Source organism: Amblyomma maculatum, chromosome 3 (assembly GCF_055883805.1).
Source record: "Amblyomma maculatum isolate TAMU_Amacu chromosome 3, ASM5588380v1, whole genome shotgun sequence".
Classification (NCBI taxonomy): Eukaryota; Metazoa; Arthropoda; class Arachnida; order Ixodida; family Ixodidae; genus Amblyomma; species Amblyomma maculatum.
The window spans coordinates 128575393-128596652 of NC_139346.1; the positions used below are offsets into that span (position 1 = coordinate 128575393).

Below are 21260 nucleotides of genomic sequence, written 5' to 3' on the forward strand. Positions count from 1 at the left end.
CACATTACTCATAACCTTTGAAAATGAGTGAGTCATCAAACCACTGACGGCATGGCAGCACCTACCTTATGACGTAACTGACCTATGGAGGCACATGACTCATGACATCACTTATGACAATGACTCAGCACTTTTTAACCTCTCATGAATTGCATGACCCGTGGTAATGTATAGGCGATGATATCACGAGATACCAGACACATCCTACGGACACGATGTCGGGAACATAGCCATCTATTTGTTTTTGGGCCAAGCATTACTGAGTCATTTCATCGGGACACAACCCTGAATATGATGTCACGGGATATATAAAACGAGCGTTTCGCCAAAAAAGTTACATGATTTCGTTTTCTAGGTATTAGAGCATGGTATGCACCCTTAATTGCAGAATATCTTCCTTGAAGTTTTCATAGAGTGGGGCCCTAGCAATAATGTGGGACAGTCCTATTAGATTATTGCGTCTATAGTTTGAACCATGTCTGTGCATACTCAGTGCAACGCTGTGCATTGCAAGAGGGACTAATGTCGACATGATAGAGTCACCATAAAGATAATGGTTGTAAAGCCTGCACCATAAAACAGCCCACAGCTGCCAACGAGAAAGTAGGCTTGTAGAACACTTCACTGGCTCACATTCAGTCAACTCAACTTGATCTGCACGAGAGAGTGAGACAGGTGTCGTAATTCACATTTCTAGATCATCCCTTTCAATTGGGAACCAACTGTGAATAATTGTACTCTACACTGCAAGCAACGTTGCACCCTTAAAGGCCCCAAGGTTTTTCGTGAATATGGTGTTCTTATTGGTTGACACACATTTTACCTAGGTATTGAAATTATCGGGATTTGAACGGGTTGATTTTGTAAAACGTAGCATCACCGATATGTTGGAAGAGTGTTCTTGGTTTTTAATCAACAAAAGCAAAACTTCCAGGCGTAATGATCAGCGATGATTTGTTTGCATAAGGCATATGATAATGATGAGCATTCTCGTAGTTGCCGTTAATCTTTCTTCTCTGCCAATAAAGGGCATTTAAAGCAAATTAGTCGAAAAATAGCATACACATATGAGAGATTGGGCGTGTTCGTTGCTGTGTGAATGTGTATGTGAATGTGTGTGTGAATGCCACTTCGAGAACGCCTCAATTTTAAAGTACCAGATAATTTGCTGGAAACATATGTTACATTTTCATCAAATCAACATTGAGTAGATATATACTATTATCGACTATTTTGCGGCTATCTGAACAGCTCCCACCTGTACCCCCTCCTCCTTCTCGTCCTTCCTCTCCCGCTCTGATCGCCCCTCTCGTGTTCGTCCGGCGGGACACCCCACGCTGTCAGAATGGCCGTCGTTGAAGTGTCATGCGTTGGTGTGTGCGTCACGATAACTGTCAGGAAAAGACAATTAGCCGGCCGCGCGACCCTTTCGGATTCTGAAAAGGGTATGGTTGATGGCTATTCGAAGATGTGCCGCGCGCAGATGCGCAGAAAGAGCGGGAATGGGAACCGCGCCTCCTACTTCATGTGCGGTTCCTTCTGCGCGCTGGCATTGTGCATCAAACTACTTTTTCGTGTCAGTCCGAGAAGCTCCGCCTTCCTCTGAACCATTTAACGGCTTCGGGAAATGTGCTCGTTGCTTGAAAGTAAAACCACCCTGTTAATATCGGCGCGCCATTAGACTACTAAATTGCACTAAATTCCTCCAATTGGTTTTAATGGGCTGTATACGACGGGCCTGCAAATTGTGCTCCAGAATCTTTGGAAAAGTGGTTTGAGGGGATATTGTGGTGAGAATGAGGAAGGGCGTGCCGACCCTAGGCCGACCCTGATCTGCCTTTTTTCCAACTGACCTGTGCCCTGCCTTGCCGTTAATAACTCACATTTATCACGAAGTCCGCTTACAACCTGCAAAATGTCTCCGGATGAGCGCGCGAAGGAGCTTAGCGCCCTTCTACTGACGCCTTCTACGATCACCGATGCTCACACCATCCCGCCCTGACCATATACCGTTCCTAATGTACCTGCGGTGGTGATCACTCTTTTTAAACATGCAAGGTATGAATTTGAACTGCTTAATAAGCAAAATAGGCTTAGTTCCTATTATAGACCGTGCAGGGTCAGAGTTACAAGGCCTCTCGTCGGAATCCGGTTACTAAAATTGACCTTCGCTCCACAAAGGCTACCAGCAGCTTTATTGCGTGTATTGCTTTTATGATAATATTCATCAACACTGCAGCCGGGTACAGTAAAACGTTTGTATTTCTGTTTACCATCGACGTCTGCATGAATTAGTCTGCAACATGCATGGAACATGTGGCGAGTCAAATGTCAAGGCAAAAATACTTCTGCCACCAGAAAACGATAGCCATCGTTCTAGGCTAAATGACCATGCGCTCTGCGTTCAAGCTAAACATGTCGCTCAACCCTGGCCTTAGTATGAGCGACGTAAGCATTTGGCATGCGCTCTACGTGAAACAAGCCATCGATGAGATCGGCATGACGTACGCCGACACGTTTGCTGCGTTGGCAAATGTTATTAGGATGTAAACAATGTCCTGGTGTTGTTCAGTATGAACAACTCTTATGTGAGGACCAGCGCTTGCTATTTTGAGTTCTGAGTATTTGGTGGGGCCAGCACCCGGAATGGAAGGGAGGTGGGATAGACGCGAAGTTCCCGCGGTACGAGTAGCGGAATGAAAGTGAATACATGCTTCTAGAAAGAAAGCTCCCTTTACACAATGTAGCATTGAATAAAACAGCCACAAATTTCTGTTGATCATCGGATAGCAACATTAAAGCAAGCAGAGTAGTAGCAAAGCACGTAATGCAGTATCCGAGTCAACAAGAGAGACCAAACGTTTATACGCGGAGCACCAACGGTTGCTTTATACAAACGAGCCAGCATATCTACATGATCTCTTAATCGTGTACATATTATATAGGCGCGATCTCTGGAGCAGCGTCACCTTTATTTTTTTCTAGCGATACAGTTTTTGAGCATTTGTGTGTACTGTATGCTGTCGGCAAAATATGCAGCTGAAACGAAGCCATTAAAACAGAAAATGCAAAATGGGACAGCCAAGGGAAGCTCAAAGCAGAGGAGGTTAATTTTGATGCAAGGCGCGAAGACTTAGAATTGTGAATCACATTTGACTTTATCATCTCGAGGAGCTACATGTTTGTGTTTTCTGTTCCCACTAAAGTTATTTTCATGGCGTTTTGTTTCTTTCTTATAGTACACAGCCGGATCCAAAAGCTCGGCAGCCGTTCAAAAGTGTATCCTTTAAAGCGCTGCCCTTCGCTCTGCTTTTTTTTTCTTCCTAATTGAACTTGCTCTGAACCCCTCTGAAGTATGCAACGAAGCTTGAGGGAACTCGCGCATTTCACCTGGCCACCGCCAATGCGGGGATTTATTTGAATGTTTCCTTTGGCCGGGCATTAACTTCACTCTGAGGCTTCTGTCTCCCCGAAAAAAAAAAAAAAAAAAAAAGAACCCTGAGTTAATGCTGCCTAGCTGCTCCGTTGTTTTTATTATTCGCTGTTCAGTGAAGACAACATTCGAAGGCAGAAGCCTAGATTTTACATCTCCGTCGCTGTTTTCTTTCACAATCGGTTTATTTGTCATTCACATGTAAAATTTTTACACCGCTAATTTTTTCATTCAACAGCAGCGCAAATAAAAACCTGAAAACATTCTGCTTTGCTTTCCTCGGCTTCTATGACTTTTGGCGACTGACAAGCCGCTCGGTATAACCTGAACCACCATGGGAAATGTTTAATTACTGAATTCTTAATTTGCTTGACTGTCGAGGTAATCCTTCGGCTTACCGGCCAATACCACAGGCTCTGCGATGCCGATATCTACACTGATTACGTCGGCGGGAGCGCAGTAGTCCTTATGCACACGAACAAAGGCCATACTGATGAACAGGTAAGCTGAAGGCAACACTAAAACTAATTGGCGATCTGAAATTGCAGCCGCGATGGTGAAGGAAACTACCACGATGATGACATTCGCGTGTTTTATGAAATGTCTTCGTTACAAAGCTTCTTCTCCCCCTACTTAATTTCTCCGCGATATGTGCTTTCATTCTGGTTGCTCTCTGTTCATATTTTAAATAATGTAATAAGGAAAGCGCTAAGGCTTGTTGGTGCGAATTTACACCATTTTGTAGCTCTCCAGCTCCTATCAAAGGACTTCTGCGCACGTTGTGCAGAGTAATCAAAAACATTAACTGTAAAATACGCCACCTGCAAACTCTGCCTTACGTTAAAGATGCAGGGCAATAAGGTATGATTTATCTGCTCTTATATATTACTCTGCAACACTGGGATTTCTTCTTTTTTTTTCGAAACATTTTAACGTACCTTATACATAAACGGAATGAGGAAAGCTATTGGGTAGAAATGACAGACGCACCACTACAATATTATACATTTGGCTCAGAGCGGTGATAAAAGACGTTCGATGAGGCGAAACACAACTTTATTGAAATACAGTTATTGGACCAGACAATCAGTTAAAATAGCAGTGAATGACGGCCTTAGCTCTAAAAGGTTATGTTTTGCTGCAGAGCAGTGATGGAACGCTTTTTACTAGTCGCGCGCTATATTTACATACAATGATTGTAAAGAAAAATTATTTAAATTCCACTGTATGACCACCTTATCACTTCCACCTCGGTTGAAACAGAACTTGAGCTAGTTGCGATCCAAAAACGTCGGATCGGGTTAGCCCCAGCAACGACGCAACCATTTTAAACCGAAATGCGAGGACGCACTCCTCTTGGTTGCCGTCCGCCTGCTTCCGGCAGAGCAAGTTTTAGGATTTCGATGCTCTTATTCGCGGATTCTGCGTGGTTGCTTGGTGACAGTAGGCAAGAGGGTTGCTATACGGAGTCAATGGGGTGACTGACTACGAGGGCGCTTTAAGAAAATCTTCCAATATTGGGGGATGCTACCACATCCGCTGGACTAGAGAAACAATTATGCCAAACGAATGGTGCCAGAAAACTGTTTTATCATAAATTTTTCCACTGAAAACGTTTAGTCATTTACACGTTAGAGTCGATAAGCTTATATTCCATGCAATGAGCTTGAGCAGTTGCTTTATTTACATCAGTACCTTACATATTAAAAGCCATTGATGAGCATTTTTGCTATTGTAGTTCGAGCTGGTATATTATGAGTGTACATTTCTCTAAACATTAATACAAATATGTGTTTAGCTTTAACGGTACATATATACCTAGAGTACTCGTCACAAAAAATGCGGTGCACTTGACGCAAGCTAGTCTGTAAACGATTGAGGCAACTTTGAATTTTTAATCGTAAGGGGAGGAGAAACAAACAAATCCTTACAGCGAGGCACCACTCCCTTACAAAGACCGCTCCCTCCAGTAAATCCCCGACTCTGCAAAATCAACGCCATCTTGATGAGCAAAAAACTACGAGCATGCTCCCTGAAGGTGCCACTTGGTTGATGACAGTAGCTGACGCTGATTGGTTGGCGCGTTGCTTGATATATCACTATACATTATATGATGGAGTTGAAAGGAGCTATCAATAGGGGTGTCTGCTTTTGGATGGGAAGATTACATGAGAACTTGAAATATTCAGGTCCGTTTCCGCTTCACGGTTTGAGGGGGACCCTAAATCAATGTCAATTGGTCTTACACATATTGTGCTCACTGAGGACATTGCCTCAATAACTGTATGCGAGCAAAAATTTGGGCATTAGTGATAACCATGCAGCTAAGTAGACCAACGGTAAGGAACATCTACAAAAGGAGGAAGCCTCAGGTGTAACCCATGAAGAGTGTCGCGTAAATTCCTCAAATGCAAAGCTTAAGTAGCCCCCAATTTTTCACTGGACAAAATAGAGTAGAAAAGGTAAAAATTCTATTTCTGTTATTATTTTTGTATGTCATAGAAGTATGGGTATGTGCGCAGGAACCTGGCATCAGCGTGAAGCACCATAGAAGAGCATCAACTCTATTAACCTTGAGAATATTGCAGCATGCGAATGCCAAAATCCCTACTGACTTCTACACCTTGTTTAGGTGTCTTGACAAAGGCAAATTCGGACGTCATGCTCGTAAGTACAGAATTTGTGGGCCTAATTATTTTCATTCTTATGCACGTAACGAAGACTTGAGGTCTGTGCGAATTATCGTTCTGCTTTCATACCTGCCTCTGTAAGAAACGAACCTTGTTATTCCATCTACTTCGGACGATATTTCCTGTCCTGATACCAGGCGCCCTCACAATGCCTCGAGACTCCTGAAATGGGGGCGGCATGCTCGGATGGACGATAACAGCCCCCGTCTACGTTCTGGAGGCTTCTCAAACTGAAGCGATTCCTACTACCTAGAGGAGTTCCCAGTTTTAAAACTCGAGCAATCTGTCCGCTTTACGAATGTATGTGAATGGCTGTATAAAGGTCGTAACTTATACGCCGTCTGGAACAAGTCATCATTTTGCGCGTGAGACTTGCAGAGAGCTTTGCGCTGTTATCTGCAGCTATGACGAGGCAAGGCCGTGACCCATTTTAGTGACTGGGAGATCAGGTGTCTCGTTAAGGTTGCATTTGCAATCCCTTCACTTTTGTTTTAAAGAACATTCCTGTCACTGATCCGGTATGCTTTCCGAATATGTGAAGCAGCTAGTTATTTCGGATGTGTATGAACCATTCCATCGCAGTTCAATCAGTATTCACAGTTTGAATAAAATCTTCCATTGCAGAAATTATTGGCTTTTCTAAAGCTACAAGAGCTGCTCCGATTGCAATTCAGCCCTTACTTCTTTCACAACGTCCTTGCGATTACAGTTTTTTTCGCTGCTCAAATGCACGGGATATTTTCAGTCATGTGAACAATCGGCCCCATTTAAAGGATAGGACTTACATAAAATGCATCGAACTGTTCTTCTTGTACATAAATATTTGTACAAGAAGCCAAATTGTGACGTGCATTTGGAGGTCACAGACATATCTAGGTTCGCAGATACGCGTGTCGATCAGCTACGTGCATTTACAGGCTGTATTCTCGAATACCGATAGCTAATATAATTAGCGCAACCTTCAGACATGCGTCCCTTTGTGCTGTTGCAAAAAATAACGGGAAAAAACATTACGTAAAAGAATAAGCAGGTCGCCGTATCATGTGAAATCGTAGAATATGCAGATAGTTTAAAGGAATCCGGCTTTTGCACCCACCGGCAACCAGCTGATGACGGCAGAAGTATACCGCAAGTTATTACCGAAAACAATAATTTGTCCCAAACGGTGTTCACCGTCCCTTACGCGACATAATTGCCTGTCGCCTCCTTGCCCAGCTACAGTTCGGGACCCTGGTGTTTAACAATTGTGACCTGCGCAGCGCTATACTAGGTTGACTACGGAACGAAGAATGTCCGTTAGGGAGGCCGGATCAGTGTAGACAGTGGCTGCATTCAACCGGCATTCTCCGCCTCAAAGCGGTCTCCAGGCTGTCGCTCCAAATCACATTGTGGAAACAAGTATGCATAAACTGACCTTGTAGCTTGTCGAGGTGCGCTTGGCGGCCAAATAACTGTACTTGTGAAGTATTATTAGTTTTATTGCGGTTTTTTTTTTTTGCCCGGTCTTTGGACTGGCCGGATGCGCCGGATGCGCGGATTTTTCACTTGCACGGTGAGTTCACGTGCTTCTTGACTTCTTACAGCTTACTCCTCCGACCACAGGTTTAACGGCTTAATGTTAAACGTCCCGTTACTCAGAAAATGTTGCCTAGATGTTAGTGTCAGCGTTGTGAGAGAAGAATCCCAGACGTGACCCAAGCAGGTCGTAGCTGACATATTCGGGCACTGGAAATGAGGTGGTTTATGTGACTTAACACGACGACATTATATCATTATATGATAATGCTAGCGACGAGCTACCAACTCGGGAAGCTCATTTGACTTATAGAGTTAGAACAAGAATCAACCATTCAGTGCCCCTCAGTGCAAAGGCAGGCATACTACTTCTAGGATGCGTAGGTATACTCACATTGATTGATTAAAGCGATTCTTTACATTTCGGATGGTCGCCAACGCTAGCGCATTACCCCCGAAAAAACACTGTTTAAATGTACCTCGTAATTTCGCCTTATCCTTCAGTACAGACCGATGCCCTAGTACCTATTTGGACATCATCTACACTGTGGCCTAAAATTTAGTAGCTTTGCTCAGTAAATGCATGCGGTTACGATTAACGCATGCATTCGGGAGCAGATGATTTACAGGCTGTAATCCCTATCGATCACAAAGCATGTCTCCAACGTCACTAACAAAGGGATGAAAAATAGAAAGGGAAGCATGCGAGACCACCATGAACGGGCAAGAATCAACGGTTACATAATTGTTCATATTAATTAACGCTCTTTACCGGTTATGCTCTCTGAATTCAGTGCTAAAGCAACTTTGACGCCGTTTCAGTCAAACTAGCCGTATACAAAAAACGCTTCCTTTTTATCACATACAACTTATTCTCCTACATTACAAATTATTTTGACAACAGATATCAAGCAGCTTGTTTGTTTTTCTGAGGATTAAATTGTCTCCTTACATGAACCGGAAAAACATATTTCAGTATCTGAGAAAACGCCTCCCTTACTATTGCACTTAGAGAAGAAATGACAAAATCAAAAAGTGAAAAAAAAAAAAAAAACATTCTTTATTTCTCTTTAAGCAAACCAGCTTGAAAATTCTAAAGCTGCTGAGTGCGAATCCATATTTTCTCGAAAGTTATCGGCGTGCTTTAATGAGCGCCGACATTCATCTGCATCGAAGGCAATGTGCATGCCACAGCCTACGGAGACGATTGTACACTTTCGTTAGCTTCTTCAGGCCAATATTCAAAGGCTGAAGTTTATCGGTTCTTTCGTGGTTTATTTGTTCCTTCCTCCGACCTGAGGCTTACAAGGGCTGAAACATTGCCCAGGCAGTGGACTTGTTGCGCGAAAGATGCTCCTCCGTTAGTGATGGATATCCTGAAGGAGACAGAAGTGTCTATACATATGAACTTATGATTGTTAAAAAAAAAATAACGATGCATATTTACTCACGATTCCAAAAGCAATTGTAAACATTTAAATTGCTGGACAATATTTCCGAGAAAGATTCCCATCGGTTGGCAGCACTCTTTCGCGCTGAAAACAAAACACAGATAAACAAGCTACATGGAACAGATCAAGGCAATACTGTAAACATTGGTGACGCACTCGTCCTTTTCTACAGATGGCAAGATCAGCGGAATACGCTTCTTAAAACACCTCAGTACACAGTGGAGGCCATAAATGCTATAAATGTCCGCAAAGTAAGCCGCGTGCGCACGCGGCCCGGCAGATGCTTTCCTACGCTGGAAAAGCAGCCCCTCCGCCGGCTAACCGACAGTCGGTCTAAAATCGTCCCAATGAAGGTGTATTTTCTCGTGCTCCCTGTGTCTGGCGAACTGCAGCCAGAGCATTTACGGGGCCCGATAAGACTAAGACCGCATATTCCACTTTCGGACGGCTGGTGTGCACCTAGGTTCCTGCCAGGAAAAACAAGAAAAACTGCTTTTCGCAATAGCGACACGCCTGTGTCACGCGGAGCGGTAGCCGCCCGCACCGACCCGATTCTGATATCATTAGCGGCTTCACAGCAAAGTGGAGGTAGAGGAGGGAATGAGAGACGCGCAAGGAGGCGTAATTCCGTCTCCTCAACGGTAGGGTCCCGCAACTTCTTTCTCCTCACTGGTTGCCTCTGAGCGGGTTAAACGGCGATTGTTACCGAGAAGTGCCTCTGAACGCAACCTAAAGGTAACACTGACTCACTGAAGGCAGGAAATGATAACGGTGCAGCTAATTCAATATTGTTAACATTGTCATGCCGTGACCTCGTGGTTTTGTTCACGGATGGTTTTGCGGCTATTAAGAATTAAAAGTAGGAACAGCCGCCCTGAAAGGTCTTGGTAGGGGATTTTGAAGTTGAGCTTTAAAAAACATTCCGGAAAACGTTACTCTTACAGAACTCGAACAGATGTTTTATTCGCTGAGTGCTCCGTTAAATAGTGTCAATAGATTACGCCATTGAAGCAACGAGTACGGCAGGCTTTGAATGCGCTCTTATTTATTTTTACAATATTTCCGCTATCTGTCGTCAGATGACGCTGCTCAGAGGACCCTATCATTGAGAGAACGGAACCTCGCCGCAAGGGGCGATCTCTCTAGTGCGAACAAAATTAGCCGCGGGAGCCAAAGCCTCCTCCATCTATCGCGCTACAACCACCGATACCACAGGGCCAAACAAATGTGTGAAATTACACGTATATTTAAGCAAAAATTTTGTTCCCGCACAAAGAATATTTTCATATACCATTGACCAAATATGTCCACAAAAAAGTAATTTTCTATTTTCTACCCGAGACCTTGATTGGAAGGCAAAACATTGGAGGCACACATATCATCTGCTACGTTTCCTATCACAAAATGAGTTCTGCTGCGATAGTAGGTGCATACGAAAAATATAACTAGTGGCGCCGCATTGATGCCTGTTATTAGTAGCTATGATCATACAGTGAACCGAAGAAGAAGAAATATTGATTCCCTGCTGAAGTGGCATCTGTTATGCATGCCATTGTTCCACTCCCTGTTTCGATGGCTAGACAATGGCTGTGGCTAGACTAACGTAACTGATCTTATTGGGTACTGCCGGCGCTGACACAGATATTCTTGTCATGGGGTTAGCAAGGTTTTCGTCCTAAAAATACTGTTTGTCAAAGCAACAGGAGCTTTGCGCAATTTTCCTTTTACAGCAAGAAAAAGATGAGAATTAGGGGAATAATGAAAAAAATATACATGCATCATTCTGTTACCTGCAGAAAGAAACCTGTGAAGTGACAGAAAAGTAAAAAAGAAAATGTAGCACTATAGATAATTTCTGTCAATTTGAAGAAAATATCTGTCCTAAATAAACAAAAAACACAAAATCACAGAAACGTTGGAACAGACAACATAGCAGAAGAGAAAATATCTGGCAGTACACCTGCCTGGAAATTTATGTATCAAAAGAGGCCTCACTTTGACTTGGTTAAAAGAAATATTAGGCGCCTTGGCCTCCCTCCTTGTCAACAGGCGACTGATGCTCGGTATTTCGGCTAGCGAGTTGTGGTTCGCATTTACAAAATGTCATCGGGTTTTAAGAGCTTTTCTAAGCCCATTGTTGTTGTGCGCATGTGCAATGCTAGATGGATGATGCGATTAGGTCTTATGGCACTATGCCTATGCCTACAGTGATCACTGTAGGCATACGATTCTTTTTCTCAGAATGACTTGGAGCGGATTGAACACTATAACCTGCCCAAATCGCCGTGATTTACTAGGAAAGAGAAGCGCAGACTCCCTTACGTTCCTGTTAACAAAAGTGTCTGTTTTTATGACAGTCTGAAAAGGTCAATAGATGAAATTTCACTTCATATATTCTAGCCGGCCCCCGTGTTCTAACGAGAGGGAGAAGCATGGCGCTACCACCGCCACAAATGTGACATAGTTATGGAATTTTAAATGTATAATTATGCCCAAATTACGAATCATGCCTTCGGAACTGCCTTTAGTAGATGACATCTAGGCCCACAGTTTCATATTCAACTTTAATAGAAGCTTGTCCCTTTAATATACGAGGAGTCAGCAAGATAGTTGCGGAGATTGTTTCCCTTGGGAACTCCATTTATAGATTAGCATTATAGTGGTGGTATGCTATAACCCAGATTCAGCAAATTCCATGGTCTCTGTCATGAAGCTTAGCGGGAAGGCGCCACCAACTTGGAGGCGACTTTTACGTGGAAGCCTGATATGGCTCATCCGCAGCATCCGTGTGTTTCCTTCATTACTTTGTTTTTTGAGTGTTTTCATCACTTTGTTCGTCGCGCAGTTGCCCCCTTTAGATGCATGTTTTTCATTCCGCATTATCACTTGTGTCCTGTTATTTTCTTTTATGTATTTTTATCACTGGCGTTCCCAGCAAGATTACTTGTCATCTCTCCCCCTGCAATAATGCCTTCGGGCGCTGCAGGAACTTGTAATAAATAAATAAATAAATAAATATCAGGTTTTGTGTGACGGAACTGGTCCAAAAAGCTCAGACCGCCCTATTGCAAACCCAGCGTCTCCCAGCGCCTTCCAGTCCGAAACAAGTAGAATTTTGCACTGAGTCTTCTGGGCACGCTGGAGGTCTGCGATATTCACTAGAGCAGTAACGGGAAGACACTGGTTGCACTGGCACGACAGGAGAAAAACGCTGGGATTAGATTTTTGACGCTGGCTGTTTTGCTAGCACTCGCGATGCACTGGGACAAGAGCTATATGTGCGCTGGGGCCACACTTGTCCTAGTATAGTTAGTGCGGCCCGTGGCGTTGACCGGTTACAATCCCTCAGGGGCCAACATGGCAACAGCGCACTCGCAATGGATCGTCAGGGCGCGTATGAAAAATATGGTTCAAGTAAGCGCTTTTTACTTCGTAGTAGTGGCGCACATGTAAGAAAACAAAGACGGTATTTTTTAGAATTTGTATGTTTCGATAGGTCGTTTCTAGCGTTTCGAGGAGCTACCACAATCACCGCGCGTCTGATATCTCATGACACACTATTTCGTACAACTAAAACTGGAATAGAATAATGGGGAATACCATGCATATCAAACTTCACAGCTGATCTTCAGGGCACTCTAACACAATGATTATTGCCAAAATGTTCAATGCGGGCTCAGTCGCAGGCTCTAAACAGGGCCTACGCATTAGCGAGCGTAGACTGCACCGTGTCCCAGTATAAACAGCAGAAAAAAAGTAAAACAAGGAAGAGAGTACTATAACGAGCGATGTGCCCATGAGAGAAAAAACAACATTCAGAGCTTGTAATGCATAATATAATACGTGTTTCTCATGATTTTTAGCTCCTTCTTTATTTGTGTATAAAGGTCTATTCACACATGCGACTCGCGAAAGACGCGAGACCGGCAGTCGCATGCAACCAGAGAGCAACCGATGTTCACACTTGCGAATGCCACTTGCGGGTTGCTTTCCACATCGCGTATACCTTGCCTGTTCACCACATAGGGTGAAACTAAAATTAATTTACGTTCACGTCAGCTGAGCCGCTGATTGGCTTATTGGTTTGCGACCAGCGGTCGCGCGGCTGGAAATCGAGCAGCGCCCAAACGTCCCGCGGCAGTCGCTTTTCGGTCGATGCGACCATTTGCGACTGTCGCTTTTCGACCAAAACGGTCGCGCGACCGCTGCGAGTCGCAAGTGTGAACGGGCCTTAAGCAGCCAAGCCCTCGGTCATCGCAATGCTTCCAGAAATGTTTACATCCAAATAAAGTTTAGTTACACGAAATATAGTGTCGTCGCTGATACGCTTGCCGGTATTGAAGCTTGGTCGCACTTTTGACCTTGAAGGTTTGTAATAAAATTCCGTGTTCAGCGAAAAATACGCACACGGTAGAAGAGCACCACCGGAGAGTCGGCGTTGGTAAATTTGCCAGCGATGTCAAACTCCACATGTTAAAATGATTCCAGTGCGCAAAATAGTGCGCATAGGCATCCAGAACATTAGATGCAATTCGTGAGAGCAGGCAGGAAGCTCCCATGATCAAGAAGTTTTAATTGTTAGAGTTGCAGCAATGGCCTGTAGACTGCGAAACATGAAGTCCCAATGTTATAAATGCGGTAATGACATAAAATGGAAAAATGTTTCAATGGTTTCCTGAATAATTGTGTATGTTACCTGAATGATCGTGCTGGGCCTAGTGTACACAGAGACAGAAGTGGTGAAGTGTTGTCGCGTGTTATAGATGACTCAGGACTCATTGATACAGGGGCCTCATGTCACTACACTATTCACGCATATCCAGAGGAGGTCCCACGAACGCCTAGACAGGATTTATGTTTCTTCCACCTGATTTCCTGTGATTTATTGTGTGAAACTGTACCGGTTTCCCTTTCAGATCATTGTATGGTGGTTGCTCGGCTCGGGAGCACTTACTGTTCAAACTTTAGGCCGCATTGGGAGCTTTGGAAGTTAAATTCTTCACTTGCAAATGATCAGGAGTTTGCCTTTCGGATACGCTCCCAGCTACAAGTGTGTTTAACAGGTGCCATGTGAATATTTGCTACATGGGAGCTGTTTAAACAGGAGGTGCGAGCGATAGCTATTGAAATTGGGTCTGTTAGGTCATTTTACAGGAAATTTCAAGAGAGGACATTGCATAAGAGTTTGTATAACCTCTATGAGTTAGAATGTGAGGCACCTGCGGTATATTTAGACGAAATTGCTAGGGTAAAGTGTGACCTACAAATACAGGACGCTGAAAGATACAGGGGTGCCCGAGTTCGATCTCGTACAAATTGTGCTTTGCACTCTGAAACCCCTACGCGACAAGCTCTACTTGATGAGCACCGTAATGCTACGTCCAAATTGATACCGGGAATGATCTTCAATGGCACCCTAGTAACGAAAACGTGTGACATCATCTCTGTGTTAGTGAGCTATTACACGACACTAATCAGTGACGCTTCTGCTGCTTCTAATTAGGATCTACTAGCTAACTCTAAAGCTATTATAACGCCTTTATCAGATGAAGACTGTGTTGTTAGCAATGGTCATTTCCCGTTGGAAGAAATAGAACACACAATTGACCAGTTACCCCTCTCTAAAACACCTAGCCCTGATGGCATATCGTGCAAGTTTTACAAAACTTTTGAACCTTTGCTGAGCCCTGTCTTGCTGCAGATCTTCGCTTTAAGTTTTGATGTGGTGGTTCTTCCTCAGTCTTTTACTAGGAATCACACAGTCCTAATTCCAAAGAGTACGGATAACGAAAAATTGCTCTCAGTGAATGGCTACAGGCCAATTACGTTGGCAAATGTAGACTACAAATTTTTGCGAAAGTACTATCAAATCGTTTACAGTATGCCATGACTGTTCTTATTGGCCCTCATCAGATATGTGGCTTGAGGGGACGCTCCATACAAAATAACATACATATTACACGTCCAATTCTCGAATCTTTCTCTGGCTCTTATGAGCAGCTTGCTCTACTCCAGATTGACCTTGCGAAGGCATTTGATCACGTCCGGAATACGTTTCTATTTTCTCTTCTCGAGCGTGCAAATGCTGGATCAACTGTACTGAAAGGGGTGCAACTTTCTTACAACTGTTCCATTCGCTTGATTGTTAACGGTCACCTATCAGAGCCTGTGGCAATTCGATCATCCTTGAAGCAGGGCTGTCCTATGTCACCGCTACTCTTTGCCCTCTACCTGGAGCCACTTTGTTTGAGTGTACTGCAAAACCACAGTATCCGTGGTTATGTTGCCTTCAGTAATGACGTCAAAGTGCTTGCGTACGCCGACGACTTGGCGTTTTTCTGCACAAACAAACCCAGCATTGACAACATTATAACCACCATTGAGCAGTTTGGATTGTATCTGGCGCTCAAATGAACAAGTCTAAAAGTTCGGGTCTGTGGTTCGGTTCATGGCGAGCAATGCCGACTCATTATGCTGGAATTGAATGGTCTCGTGTTCCAAATACCTTAGAGTTTCCCTTCATGCATTCAAGTTTAGGGGGCGTTACTGGAAAGAGCGGGTCACGGAACTCAAAAGCTATGCTCAGACTTTTGTTCCGCACCGCCTATCAATTTTTGGCCAAGCACAGGCTTGTAACATGTTTCTGGCTACAAAACTTTATTATGTTTACAGGTACTCCATTGCGCGAGGAGTTACATCCACAGTTTTCACGGAACGTTTGCGACGTTCATATGGTCGTCCAGTTTTGAGCCTATGCGGCGCGATAACTTATTCAGGCCTGTTTCAGCTGGCGGACGGGGTTTGACACATCTCTATGTCAGACAGTTAGTTGCTCGTTTCTTTTTTTCCGTAATAGCCCCCATCCAATTACCAGAGCATCCCTGCAAACTAACCTAGTGAACCTTCTGCAAAACTTAGTGGTCTCTTCCAATTTTACCGATTGGCCCTTATTATTCGGTTTTATGAAAGAAGTTTACGATTCAGTGTGTTTTCTGACAGTTCGCTTCTCTTATGAGTACTTATTCTCTTTTTCACGGAAACATTTATACCAAGATTTGATATCTATGTTGTTCCCGCCTCCCTTATATCATTCACTCTATTCCAATTATTTGGGGCACCATGTGTTAAAAAGGGTGCGCAAAAATGCCGATCTCGCCTTCTACTAAAACGTTTTTCTTTAAACTTCATGCTGATGTTTTACCTGTTAAAGTTTGGCTTCAGAAAAAAAAATATTTTCGTTTCTTCTGTTAATTGCCCGTTATGTGATACACCTGAAACTATCGAACACTGTTTTATTGCCTGCAAAATGCAATATTATTTTGGGACGTTCTGCAAAGGACATTGAAGAAAGACTTTATTTTAAATTCCTACAGTGTGCGTTACTTGATAACCACCGAACATGACCACGAACCCTATGACGTGATTTTCCTCCTTGGACTGCACAGCCTGTGGAAAACGCGTATGTTGGACCGGAATGCTGAACCTCTAGTCTCCCCCGCTACTCATTTCAGCCAGATGGTACACCAGCTCAGAGCCGCTTATGAAGATAATGACTATCAACCGGACTGGCTGCCATTGTTGATGTGTTGTCTTTCCTTTCCACCGTTTTAGTGAAGTTGTGCTAAGTCGTATTCTAGTTGTGTGGTGTTGTGTTGTATGTACCAATTGGACTTTTCGTCTACAGGCTGATTACTTTGTAAATAATGTTTATAACTCTATGCTGAATTTAAAAGCATGTAACAAATATCATGCTGAAAAAGCAATTATCGGCGTGGCCAAGTGAAGACCGGGAAAGCGTTTCGGAAGCTTTGAAAGTGACACAAAGGTATTGCAGGCAAACTGGTAGTGCTGTTAATTTAAAGAAAAGTCTCGGAGTCTGGCACGGGGAATGGGAAGAGGAACCGGAGACTTTCTGTGGAGTAAGATGGGCTACAAAGCCCGGAGTTTATTTGGGAGTCCCATTGGACAAATACGGAGAAAATACGAATTACTGGAATGAAAAAGCGGAAGAAATACGGGAAAGGACGAAAGGATGGATGGGACGTAACCTCTCTATTTTCGCCCGTGCGACTGTATGCAATACCTTTTTGGTAGCAAGAATAATGTATTTACTTCAACTATTGTATTGTGCTCGAAGCAATATACAACGGTTCCATCGTGTACTTGCGGTCTTCATTTGGTCGTCCAACTGGGAACGAATTAGCAGAGATAATATCTTTCGGCGAGTTAAAGACGGAGGGTTGTCTCTAATGCATCTATATATGTGCGGCAGATGATTTTAAGGTTTTGTTTCCTACGTGACCAAAAAGATGCAATCCTGAGAACCTTTATGCAAATCATGCTATCCAGTGCAATTCCAGAGTTTATAGTCTCTTCATGTTCTGCTCGGGGATACACTGTGTACGCTTCCTGCGAGAAGTAGTGTGGTTCAAGCTTTTGTCGTTCACGTTTTGGCGCGTGAGGTACTCTGTAGAGTATTTAGCGACGGTACCACCTAAGCGACTGTACAAGTATCTTATTTCACAATTGTTTCCAGCTTCATTGTACAGAACCTTATACTGTGAAAGCCCAGGGAAATATGTGCTCAAACGAGTTAAAAACATGACTGTTGCACCGGGCGTAAAAACATTCTTTCTTAAATTGCATACAGGAACCCTCCCAGTCAAAACATGGATGGAAGAAAAGGGCCTTTTTGTACCTTGGGGCTCAAACTGTCTCCTATGTAGGAAGCCTGAAACAGTTGAGCATGTGTTCCTGGATTGTTGGGATGCGGTGTTTTACTGGTATGTGTTACAAAGGGCACTTAAAAAAGACCTGCCATTGACGCCACGTGGAATTCGGTACTTTACAACTGTTAATGATGATTTTCAGTATGACCTCATCATGCTATTAGGCCTTCACAGTATATGGAGGAGTAGGATGGCTTATAGACACTGTGATGTCGATTTACGATCTGTATGTGATTATTTTGTTGAACAAGTGTATAAATTAAAAGAAATTTTGAAGCAGCAAGACACTGCGGAGGAGGTCTTGAGTCTGATGGGCGAACTTGCGGTAATGAAAGTCCATTAGACACGGTTGTCAGCCAAGGGGCATGGCAACCACGATCTTTAACTGATGTATATGTATATGTACTAATTCATGCAATAAAGAAAAAAAAAGTCGGCGTGGCCAAGTGGTTAGCATAGAGAGCTACAGATTAAGAGGTAGAGAGTTCGAAGAGTGGTAAGCGCCGCTCCTTTTAAAGATCTTTATCTACTTGATGCCCTTCGTTACTTTTTAGCTTTTAAGTTTTATCCTAGGCCGTTTTCTTTTTCTCCGGGCGACCAGTGTCGCCTGCGCGAAGCGTGCCAGTATTCCGCGCCCCAGTACGCCCTCTGTCCAGCCTCATACTGATCCCATAGTAAAATATGGCGCTGGGGCGCTTGGACCCAGTGGCACTAATTTTTGCAATAGGGCGGCCCAGCAAATTTGTGACGTCATCACCCTAGCTACTGGACCGCAACCAATGTCAAATTAGAAAGCACCGCTTCGCTTTATTGGGAGCAACGTCATAATAGCGAACAATTAGAATCACGATACTTTGCAGTATATTCTTGAACATTAATTTGAACTACAAAAGGCACCCCGCCGGGGTGGCGCAGTGGTTACGGCGCTCGCCTGCTGTTCCCAAGAACGCGGGACCGAATCCCGGCCTCGGCGGCAGCTTTTCGATGAAGGCGATAAGCAAGGCGCCCGTGTGCTGTGCGATGTCAATGCACACTAATTAGCTCCAGGTGGTCGAAATTTCTGAAGTCCTCCGCTACGGCATCTCTCATAGTCTGAGTTGCTTCGGCACGGTAACCCCACAAAGCAAACCAAACCAAACTATGAAAGGCAAAGGGATGTATTTGGTGAATTGCGGTTTTGTTACGGTAGAACACATTAGATTACGTGTAGCAAGGTGGAGCGATTTGTATTGGTGTAGCAGTTCCTGTATTGATGTACCGTTTACCAGTTGCTCTGAACGTTTTGCAGCAACTAGCACGAAGACGTCCTGAAAATCTTCCGTTTCATGAGCGCTTCCTTAAACGAGAACATTTTATGCCTTGTTCGGCACATCATTTGAAAACTCGGAATAAGGCTATTCAGTTCGAGCACACCGCAGCGGCTGATGAGCGAACACATGAGCTTTTACCTTGCAAGAGTTTGGCACAAAGTTTTGCGTAGCGCACCTCCGCCCCTATGTTTGAGGTTCGGTGTAGTCCTGGCACAATAAAGACGGCAATAATCACAGCCTGCACTAACTGTTTTCATAGTGTAAGCATGTGTCGCTTATGGGAACAAGGAAAGATGTCCACGTAGGTTGCAGGCTAGCAGAATTCGAAAAGATGAACTTGCTTTGACACAGCACGTACAGGAAGTTCAGTCACAATCCTTTAAATGTCGCTAAGTTCTGTTTCGTCCGCTTCATTTTCGTAGCGTTAATTTCTCGACGTTAAAATTATACCTGCACCAAAGGGGATTCACAAGTAGTGCCTCCCCGAGCGGAGAAAAGGACTCTTTTTTCCGATTTAAAGAACCCGCGGACTTCAAAAATTTTCATCTAGAAGATCATTGTTGCAGCGCACGACCCCTAACGCGGCAGCCCAGAAGAACCTAGCTGCCCTAGCTTCCGGTGATGATGGTGCGAAACAATGTTCTACTTTTTGCAGAAAGGTGAGCTGGAAGGTATTCAAGAAGCTTCCTCGCAAGAAGATGCCAGCCAAAAGCTGACGCCACAGTTTCATGGGACCACCATGAAACCCGTGGCAAGTGTCCCGGCTCCTGACGGGCCGAAGAGTTGGTTCATGGCAGCGGTCTGCTTCTTGGTGAACCTGCTCTTTTCGTCATTCTTCCGGTGCGGCGGACTGTTCTTCACAAAAATGATGTCCGTGTTCGGCGTAACAAGGGCCCAGGCATCGTTACCACTGAGCGTCTACTGTGGCTTCGTCAACCTCTCCGGTGATAATAGCAGCCAAGATTTTTGGATACGTACGCGTTAAGGAATTCGCAGCGGTAGCTTGTTAGCTGGGGAAGTTTGCTACTCAGCCAGAGGACGTGAGAAGGAATTCTGCCTATGGTGGCGCAATAAGCTGGAATCAAAATTTTTGAAACGCGCGAGCGCTGTGCGGTGTAAGCGGAAGGTAAAAGACTTAAGTATTCAATTTTAATCCCAAGACATTCACTATGGTATCTGTAATATCCGTTTAAGGCTTGCAAAGCTCCAATAACGCCCTTCGAAAATTTTTTGCTTGGCTGTTTTAGTATCTTGCGACCGTTGAAAAGTGGTCGCCTTGGTCAGAAATGACAGAGGATCGTACAATCGATAGTTTATTGCTTGGGGTGCGAATATTGTCGTTACCTACATTTGGTGAAGTAATTTAAATAAGCTTGGTCGTTTAAAGACCAAGATTCTTCGAGTCAACTGCTGATATTTTTTTAAACTTCGGTGTACGTCTGTTGACAAATTTACACGGAAGTGGCACATGTTCTCTCAAAAAACGTCTGCTCTTCGAATACATGTTAAGGAGGCGAGAATCACTGCACCTCTCCGCAAGCTGTGAGAGGTATAGTTCATGCATAAAATCCTAAAGCAAAAGACAGTTATGTAGATGTCCGCTGAGTTGACATCCAAACCAACTTCTGCATGGGAGAAAAATCCAACTTTTGCTTGAAGAAACCACTCCTAGTGCAGAGGTTATACTCCCCAATCAAAGCGACAGCCACGCCGTTGATGGCGCAGTTGACAGCAAACGGGAAAGCGGAGCCGGCCGCTTCGTCTACTAGCCGTGTGTTCTTATACAGTACTCGCGTCATGAATTCGTCCTTCTTCGGCTGTTTGAGACCGGTCTCTAATTTTCGGCGTTCTTTAGAAGTTTTGGAGTATTCAGTGTTTCTGTGGTTTGTGTCCTCAACGTGTGATTATCTGGGGGTCTCTGGCCACCGGCGGAACCCCATCAAGCGACCTGCCAGGCGCTCAGTGCCATGTGCACTCAAACAAGAAACACCACCATCAGCCGCAATCCATGCAGCACTGATGGCAGCAGAGCCATCGGCTAGTGAAGCGGCCCCTGTAGTGGTGGCAACAGATCAAGGCCCTACGTACAAGAGACTACACGAAGAACAAGCCAACGATGTGCCTTTGGGTGA

At 44.1% G+C, this 21260-nt stretch overlaps 1 protein-coding gene across 6 annotated transcripts in view; it reads left to right on the forward strand.

The window, feature by feature from the left end:
- LOC146195992 (monocarboxylate transporter 12-like) overlaps window positions 1–21260 on the forward strand; it is a 47260-nt gene that overhangs the window by 4108 nt on the left and 21892 nt on the right. For 4 of the 6 annotated variants that reach the window (XM_084597993.1, XM_084597998.1, XM_084597997.1 and 1 more), the window contains exon 2: window positions 19784–20072. The exons of the other annotated variants lie outside the window; for them this stretch is intronic. In XM_084597993.1, coding sequence (XP_084454119.1) covers window positions 19784–20072 — 289 coding nt within the window. The remainder of the gene's footprint in view (window positions 1–19783; window positions 20073–21260) is intronic. 6 annotated transcript variants of the gene reach the window in all.